General features: G+C 49.8%; 1 protein-coding gene across 1 annotated transcript; it reads left to right on the top strand.

Moving 5' to 3' along the window:
* Nucleotides 1-904: 904 nt before the first annotated feature.
* Nucleotides 905-2,781, top strand: LOC125527428 (transcription factor bHLH168-like). The gene is made up of 2 exons (XM_048691937.1): nucleotides 905-1,220; nucleotides 2,091-2,781. The coding sequence occupies exons 1-2, from the start codon at nucleotides 1,035-1,037 to the stop codon at nucleotides 2,544-2,546; spliced, it is 642 nt and encodes a 213-aa protein (XP_048547894.1). The 5' UTR covers nucleotides 905-1,034; the 3' UTR covers nucleotides 2,547-2,781.
* Nucleotides 2,782-9,539: the final 6,758 nt, after the last annotated feature.

Genomic DNA, 9,539 nt, shown 5'->3' with positions numbered 1-9,539 from the left:
CTCCTCTAACGCAGGAACAGGCTCGACTTGAATGCCAACGCCATGAATGCCCCCAGCAGACGCAACCACCATGGAGCGGAGCCGGGGCGCCCTGAATGCTACTACAGGCTCAGGGAAGCCCGAGACCTCCGCCGAGGCGCGCACGCAAACAGGTGAGGTAGGGCGCAGCAGCGACCCCGAGGCCGGCAGGTCGGAGGCGATTTGGATCTGGCTCACGGGATGTCGACGAGGCTCGACGCAGCAATGATGGATCCCTGGTGCTGGGAGAGGAACCAAGGGGCATGCGGCGCGAGGACGGTAGGCCGGAAGGGGGCGGGGGCAGGCAGGCCGGCGGCAGTGGCAGCGGCAGCGGGGGCGGCGGCGCCGAGCGCGTCGCAGGGGCATAATTCCGTTGTGCGAACACCTCATTGTACCTCCATAAATTGGAAATTTCTCTCGTAAAAAAAGAAGAAGAAAATGGCGTGAGAAAACATAGGAGGAGAGAAGTGGATGGGGATGGGGATGAGCAAGAGGGATGTGTTGACCGTGAAACCGCGTGCGCGTGGTTTTCTCACCCAGTCACTGCTGCTCGTGGATCCCATCACGTGCATGCGTGTGCATCTCATCACGTGCAGGCTACAGTACAATACAAAGGAACGGTGGGACCCAGGCGAGAACAAAACAAACACGTTCCGGTGGACGTCCCGGGCCCGTTCTTCACTCGGAGAGGGAGGAGGGTTGACCTCTGACTGGCTTGCACCATTGCTCCGCTCATCTTCACTCCAAAGATTCCGTCTCCTTTCTTCTCATTCTTTCATTTTCACTACGTACCTTTTTCGCTGGCTCCTCCGTCCGTCCGTCCACAACACCGCAACTGGGCAAGCCACTCCTGCCGTCCTGATTGCCGTATAAATAAGCTCCCCTCCCACCCTCAGCTCAACCACCGGCTCCCATCTTCATCCACACCTCACCTCAGCTCACCTGCTCCCCTCCCTCCGCCTGCCTTCTCCCACCACCTCCATATCTCTCTCTCCAATCCATTCCTCACCTCAACAATGAAGGGCAGGAGGCAGAGCATGGTGCCGGACGGGGGCTGCAGCGCCAGCAAGATGGAGCGCAAGGACGTGGAGAAGAATCGCAGGCTGCACATGAAGGGCCTCTGCCTCAAGCTCTCCTCCCTCGTCCCGCCCTCCTCCGCCCACTATTCTTCTACTTCTTCCTCGCCGCCGTCCAGCAACAAGGTACGCGCGTAAAAAACTATTCTACTCCCTCTGTCCCAAAATAAGTGTCTCAAGCATCATTCTTCTCTTCTCTTTTGGTCTCCTCTTCTGTTGATTCGCCATCAAAAGGCGCTTCTTGGCCGATTCATTAGCCCAACTCACGCCGCTGTCAGGACAAAAAAGCTGATTAACCACACTGTTACACAGCAGTAACACACAGTGGAGAATAATACAGTATTTATACGAGTACCAAAAAACCTCACTGTTACCCATAACTGTACACACATACGTGTTTTGCTGAAGAAAAGAAAAGAAAACATGAATAGTATGTGTTTTGCTGAAGAAAAGAAAAGAAAAGAAAACATCAAGTACGTGTGTGATGTAGCAGAGCACCTACTTGTGTGGTCCACTGAATTATGTCTCAACTTGGTTGGTGGTCAGTCACCACCTTCACAAGAAAAGAAAAAGTGCTCCACCACAATATCACATCATCATGCATTTCGGCACGTGCCACATTCGGTGCCATCCAAAGCGATCGGTGTGGTAGGAGTACCACTTACTCATTTGCTACCCGTCCATCGGATAAGCCATCCCCAATAATTACTTTGTGCTCAATTTTTTCTTTCACTTTGTGGTCAAGAAAATTTACTAAAACGTTTGGCCAGTCAATCAATCCATCCCCAATAATTAACCCCTTGAGCCACCAACCCAAGACTGGAGATCACTCTCCTGATTCGATTCACGTGCCTCTGCCATACAAAATCTGAATACGTCCATTTTTTATTGCGAGTGCATGAGGATGCCAATGATCAGTGGATCAGTTAGTTTACTAGCCATTGCCAGCAGGATCAATTGATCAGCTGATCTGACTTGATCGTGCCGTGTTTGCAGGACGCGGCGACGCAGCTGGACCAGCTGGACAGCGCCGCGGCGTACATCAAGCAGCTCCGGGGCCGGATCGACGACCTCAAGCGCCGCAAGCAGGCCGCCCTCTCCGGCGGCACGGCCGGCTGCTCCTCCTCCGTCTCCGCCGGCGACTACAAGTCACAGACGGCCTCGCTGCCGGTGATCGAGGTTCGGCACCAGGATGGGACGCTCGACGTGGCGCTGGCGAGCGAATCCGGGCGGCCGTTCCGGCTGCACGAGGTGATCGCCGTGCTGGAGCAGGAGGGCGCCGAGGTGGTCAGCGCCAGCTTCTCGGTCGTCGGCGACAAGATCTTCTACACGGTCCACTCCCAGGCGATGTGCCCCCGCATCGGCCTCGAGCCCGGCAGGGTCGCCCACCGGCTCCGGGGCCTCGCCGCAGCCGCAGCCGCCACCGTCTCGTCGTCGGTCCTCCTGACATGATCTCTTTCTCTCTTTCTTTCTTGTTTTTGCCATGGTGACAGACCAGCCGGCCTATTTTTTTTCATCAATCGCAGCAGCTTAGCTTAGCTTAGTACTGCTCTACTCTGCTCGTCACTGAGCTTCAGCTTTGTCTGAAATCTAGTACTAGCGTAGTCATGTGTACCTGCATATCGCCTCCTTTCTGAAGATGTGAGACATTTTAGCATTCAGAATGTTGGATTTCTTTCTACTAAAAGGCTTGAGACATGGGGGAGCATTAGGCTGTGTTTGGTTGAGCCGAAAATTCTAGAAAAAAGCTGCTGTGAGCCGCGAACGTAGATTAAAATCACGGCCCAAACGGCCGCTTTCGCGGCGTGATCGCTGATTTGAAATGACCACGCGATCTGCATAACGGGTTGGGATCACGGTCGTTACCGTCACCAAGTTGCAACGGAAGAAGAATGTGCCGGTGTAGATCGTACTTGGAGTCCCTTGAACTAAAAGACCGAAAGCATTGCCTCTCTACTTGGTTGCAAGCGTGCAACCTTCACGATCCGGCGGCGCTTCACCATCCAGAACTAATCATCACCGAAGAATTAGAGGGAGATGATTAGAATCACACAGGGCTTCTAATTATGAGGACAAGAGGATTAGGCTAGCTCTAATTAGTGATCTGGGGCCAACTAGAACTAGAACTAGAAAGACTAGAGGAGGCTCCAAAAACTGTATATATATAGGTTGCAGGTGAGAGGGAGGGCTGCCACCAAGAAGGAAAAGTCCTTCCCTTCTTCCTTATGAAGGAGGAACTTTCCCACTTGGGCCTTTTTGCTCCAAGTTGTCTTCCACTTCTTGCCTTTTTTAGGCATGTCGATATTTAAATTAGATATAAAATGTTGAAATACCCTTAGCCCATTATATATATTTTTTAACATCTTCGATTTTTTCCCAGGATTCGAATAGTTATTTCGATCACGTCCACCCTATAAGGGCCCGATGGACCCCTCCCGAACTTCCCGAACCCGGACGAAAGAAAAGAAAAACGCCCACGGCCGTCCACCCCCCACCTCCCACGCCTCTCACTCTCCCCCGATCCCCATCTTTGCCGCCGCCAACTGCCCCAGGGCATCGCCGCCCACCCTTGACCCGATGCGCCTCCGCCGCCACCCATCCCATTCCTGACGCGCTTCCATCCGCCGTCCCCCGGTCCCCGTCCGCGACGGCGCCTCCCTCCCCTGGATCCACAGCCGTAATGCATTATGTATTAGAATGTATGTGCTAAATTTAGTTAGACGCGTGTAGAAAAAAATGCATTATGTGATGGAGGATTGGTTTCCATCTATAAAGTTCTGTAATTTGCATAAAATAAGTTACCTAATTTCATAAAATTTTCTCTTGTTATTGTGCAGGCCTTAAAGCACTAGAATTAGCATAGATGTTTCAAGAATTTCCAAACGACCGGGAGCATCGGTATGATAGTAAGTCGATTTGTGTAAAAAGGAAAAAGAACCACTTGATTGTATAAATAAACATCCAACAAATGGTATATCTTGTCTGTTCATTAACTGACCGATTAGGGATGGAAACACTTTAACTAGTAAGTGCATGCACCCTCTCCAACCAATAGAGAACTTTTTTGGAAAACAAAATTTTGGAATTCATACGTGTACTAATTGCTCGATATCTAGATTATCGAAAATGTTTGGATCTGTAATTGCATGGTGGAGATGCGTGAACAAATCCATGAGTTGTGCAATATGTATCTCAGACCAAAAGAGTAGCGTGACTTAACAATAATAATTTAACTAAACAGCCGTAATTACGCCATGACATACAAATATTGTTCCTTAGTTAGCTAGTCGTTCCGGGCAGATTAAAAAAATTAGACCTCGTGAATGCACAAGGCCCTTTTCAGACTACATATATTTTGCACTTGCACGTTGAGAATAAACTAATTTGGAAAGGAACAAATACCTTGAACATCAAGACTTTGGCCTGACATTGAAAGTTAAGTAATAATTCTTTGACAAAAAGAAAATTCTACTTTCTAAACTAATGAAACTACATACGAATCAGAATAAGATATATGTGGATGTCGGGGTGTGTATGGTAGAATGATTTAGTAAAGAATGAATCGTGCATAACAAATGAATATATACTACGCATTGGCTCAACAAATATATTAATGTTTATGTTCCAAGAGAAAAAAAGAAGTGATGCAAGGAAGGGAGACCTAGGTGCGTACGGTAAATGTTTCGCTGTGTAATTGTATGGTGGAGATGCCTGGACAAATCCTTGAGTTGTCCAATATGTATCCCGGGGCACACGGCTGGGACCAAAAGAGCATTGTGACTTCAGAATAATTATTTAACTAAACAGCCGTAATTTCGCCATGACACATAAGTATTAACAAATATTTTAAGGTCACAAATATTTTAACAAATATATTTGACACATATGAGTGTTGGAAAAGTGATATGGATCCGAAACTACATGGAGCCGGAGCCTTTAAAAAAATGAAAACATTATCGTAGGACCTCAGTAAATTATAAGGATTGTACTTGTACTCATGGCCACAATTTTCTTGCTTATTCGTAGCCACAAATCTGTATTTTTGTAACCTATAAACCAACCCAATATTTGAAATGTTTTTACATATATATAAAAACTTCTATACGTATTTTTAAACAAAACTTTTAGATACCCTATTTGTTTTTATTTAAATACACACCAAGATACCCGGAAGCCAAATTGCCACTCCCATGATTACTTACATTCCTTGCAATTGTCCCATGTATTTTCCACACACACACAAAAAGAAGAAATTGTCCGATGTATATATCTTCCGTCGCTGAAAACCCTGAATCATTTGGTAGTGGGGACACAAAAACAAAAATGGAAAAAAAAATGCAGCCCACAGGGTAGGATCCAAATGCCGCACTATGATAGGTAGACATGCTTTTGGTTTTGGAGCATAGCATGGGCCGCTGTAGATGGATATCACGTTGGTTGCTAGCGCTGTGTTGGTCCATGCACACATGTCGGCATGGCATGTGTCCGTCGTCCGTCTGTGCCATGCGTCGGACCACTAGCTAGCTAGCTTCCACAAGAGATAGATCCGGGTTTTGTTCTTATTTGGCGCCATGCATGCATGCATGCGTCGACCACGCATTTCTTGGGTGCGTGGTACATGGATCTGATAAGCCATTCAGTTTTTTTGCACATTCTTCATATTGGTGAAATGCACATCCACATTATTTGCATATGCCAGAAATAATAATGCTCGCATAGTGGTAGGGCTTGACGCGACGTGTGCACAGGGAGAGATAAGTTGTTTGTTTGTATACTTGTGTGAGAGATAGATGGAGAGAGACAAAGGGAAAGAGAATCTTTGTTTGTATATATGTGTGTGAGAGAGACAGAGAGTCTTTGTTTCTATACATGTGTGTGTGGCTTATTGCCACGCAAAAATGCAAGTTTAAACACATTACGGGTTGTGAGCTGTAAAAGTAACAAAATCAATCATTGAATAATGCTGAACAGTAATGTCACCATTTTCTGCTGAATTTTTTTTATAGCTCACATCTTGTAATGTGTTTCAACTTAATATTTCGTATTGCAATAAGACATCACCCTTGTAAAATCTCATGTTTTTTCTGGATTTTTCAGAAACTTTTAAATGTGATTTCCATGAAGTTTTCTTTGAATATTGTTTTCCATGTGATATTCGCCTAAATGTGATATATACATGAGCAACGGCAGCCTGTGAGCATCTACAGCCGGGCGTCCTGTATTCGTCTCAAATGCCCGGGCGGCCGTCCGGGCACGACAAACAACCAAACCAGACCTCTTAATTGGGTCTCAAACGCCCTGGCTGACCGGCATCGCTCATATCCATCTCAAATATTGGGCGGATATGAGGCGGCCCAGGCAAGCCCGGGCGCGTCTGCCATGTCAGCCCGGCCCATCGTTGGTCCATTCCGACCCCACAAAAAAACCCATCCGACACAATCCCTAGCTCATTCCGCTCCGCGCCCCTCCCCGATGTTCCCATTTCCCCAATCTGCCAAACCCCTAGTGCCGGTGAGCATTGTTCAGCACCGGCAAACACTCTGACGGCAGCTTCGGAGACCAGGAAGAGCTGGCGCTCCGTGTCACGCTCGAGCGCTCGTGGGTCAATACGGGCGGCAGCTCTGGGTCTGTTGCGACGCCACCCGTCGCCCGTTGCAGCAGCGCTGATGCCGACGCCGGCCATTCCCGCCCCGCGCGTGGATGTTTGAGGCCTGACCGATCTGCTCCTCCCGCCCGACAACCTCCTCCATCTCCGACTGCTGCTCCGCGAGGGCAGCGCTGGGTTCTAGTGCCTTCTCCGCCGATGCCGCGGATACAGACTACGGAGTCGAAGGCACGTGCCGCCCGCCACGAGAGGTAGAGGGCAAGGGAGATGGCGGGCGGGTCCGACAGGTTTGTGCGGTCCGCCCGACGCCGCCAGGTGCCCAACGAGGATGACCATCTCTTCGAATGGGCGTGCCGCCGGTAACTGACTGAGGCGGAGACGAACGCCAAGCAGCTCCGTCTTGGCATTGAGAAATCCGAGCGGAAGGCGACGAAGGCAGCACGAGAGGCGGCAAGGGTGGCCAAGCTCAAGCGCAAGCAAGACCGCGTCGTCCGACGCTTGCAAGGCTATATCGTTATCTCTGATTCCTCCTCCTTCGACGGGTCCGACGTGGACCCTCCTCCTGCCGCGGATTCCTACAGCTGTGCCGGCGACCAGAATGGCAAAGTGTTGGCGAGGAAGTAGTGAAGATCCGTGTCGGAGGAATCTGAGGACGACGTCGTCAGATCCATGTCGGCCGGACCGCCACCGCCGTTCTTGCCTCGCGGCGACGATGAGGACGGCATGTGCACAGCCACAGCCGATTCGATAGCAAGGAAGATTCGGTTCTGGGTGTGTTGGAGATGCCCAAATAGTGCGGCAGTGTCCGTCAGGCTTCTCCACGGAGATATACACGCATACGTCACTCACGCACACGTCATGCGTGATATCAAGGTCGACCGTTCTATCTACACACACAGAGAGAGACCTGGGTGGCACAATTCTGGCTTCGCCAGAAGCAATCCAAGGTGGCTTCATGCATGCGTACGTCAGCCTTGCTCGAGTCACCGGCGTGACGCATGCATGCATGCGATTCGATGAAACATTTTCCGGCAGTTCGCTCGCTGCCATCCATTCACTGAGTTAATTAATGCGGTGCCACGGACGATTAGTACGAGCAGCGGCTGGAGGTGACGCTCCGTCCTCCACGTCCACGGCCCGGTGGCGCCACCAGAGAAGTTCCTCCGCATGAAGCCAGAACCCCCTATCCTCCGCGCTCTCCCCAGCGCAATAGCGGTGTCTAAATCGGATGCCGCGTGAAGAAAGAGCCACCCTCGCCGCACTAGTGCGTCGTCGAAGAGCAGCAGCTCTCTCCGCTGCCCGGCCGCGTCAAGGAGTTGCATCGCTCTCTGCCGCCACGCCGTGTCAAGGAGGAGTGACAACCAATGCGAAGGCGCGTGGTCGCATTCACCACTACCGCGGTAGTGGCAGCAACTGATCATCCCGGAGTGCCCTAATGGCGTAGGAATACGCCGACGGGGAGCAGTGCCCGCGGGGCAGGTGTGTCGAAGGCGCACTGGACGGGCTTCACGGACTCCGACGTTCCGCCGCCACACATCGCGGCGTTCCTAGGCTTGGGTTATGGCTGGGCCCTGGACTGCTCCATGACGACGGCGGAGCCGAGCAAGCGCCGTCTCCGATGCCTCGATAAGGAGATGGCCAAGTACGGCGAAGAGTGATCTCTCAGAGAGATCGTCGCCGCATATGCAACCTCCTCCAAGGCCGCCACCCGCTCCACCCCACGTCATTGGTTGCCACGCCCATACTATGCATGACGTAGGATGAAGCCAAGTGGATCATCCGCGAGCGTCAGGCGTCTGCCGGGAAGCCCTGCCACGACGTCACGGCCTTCCGCTGCCCAAAGCCCGATGATGATGACGACAGTGGCTTCACGGCAACAATTACAGGGGAGCCGCCAGTCAGCCCGGCATGCCTTCCAGGTCACCGTGAAGTATAGGGTAGTGTAGGATTAGTTTTTTTTTTAAGGTTTTTAGTTCACTGGACCAAATATCTTCATGTTTTATCTAAACAATATCTAAGTGTAAATGAATATCATCTGGTTTGTTTGATTATGCATTAAAATTTGTCATTTCAGTTGAATTTCACTTGAAATGTAACATGACATATGTGGCAAGTTTTGGATGGCCACCTCCTGCATCTGTGTCGGTGAACTAGTCCCCACCTGTCCGCGGATGGATACCGGAGCCAATTTGCATGTCAGCGTTGGAGATTCCGTAAAGTGACATAGCTGGGCTATAAGAGATGCCACATTAGATTTTTGTTTTCTAGTTGAAGGAGAAAGATGATAAACGGGCTGTAGAATTACAATCGGCTGTAGTATATGCTCCAACACGTTTTGTGAGAGAAAAGGATGGGTCGCATATTAATAATATACTAGTACGACTAACTATTGTACAAGTGACTATTAGTTGGGCTATATTTGACGTGACAACTTCATATAACAAGTTGTTGGCCTGGAAATATGCTACTCCCTCCATTTCACAATGTAGTGCTTCCTCTATCCCCGTACTTCAACTTTGACCGTAAATTTAACTACCAAGACCGATTGTGGCGGGAGCAAAAATTATATCAGTGAATTCGTATTCGAAAGAAGTTTTCAATTATATATTTTTTTCTCCCGCCGCAGTTGGTCTTATTGATTAAATTTATGGTCAAAGTTGAACCTCGGGAAGCATGGGCGCACTATATTTTAGAATGGAGGGAGTATTAGAGCAACCCCTACAGGTCCCAAAAAACATCCCGTAAAAAACTTCATATAACTAGTTGTTGGCGCTGGTCCTTAGGGGCACGTGCACAAAGACTTCCCGGTTGTCATCGACAAGGTCAGGGCGGCTACAATA

Source organism: Triticum urartu, unplaced genomic scaffold (assembly GCF_003073215.2).
Source record: "Triticum urartu cultivar G1812 unplaced genomic scaffold, Tu2.1 TuUngrouped_contig_3838, whole genome shotgun sequence".
Classification (NCBI taxonomy): domain Eukaryota; kingdom Viridiplantae; phylum Streptophyta; class Magnoliopsida; order Poales; family Poaceae; genus Triticum; species Triticum urartu.
This window is presented reverse-complemented; position numbering and strand designations above follow the sequence as displayed.

What these genes read in the sequence shown, in the direction of transcription:
- LOC125527428 (XM_048691937.1), top strand. Translation starts at nt 1,035, where the DNA reads ATGAAGGGCAGGAGGCAGAGCATGGTGCCGGACGGGGGCTGCAGCGCC. An exon ending in CGCCGCCGTCCAGCAACAAG is followed by an intron (nt 1,221 to 2,090) that starts GTACGCGCGTAA and finishes CCGTGTTTGCAG; the next exon opens with GACGCGGCGACGCAGCTGGA.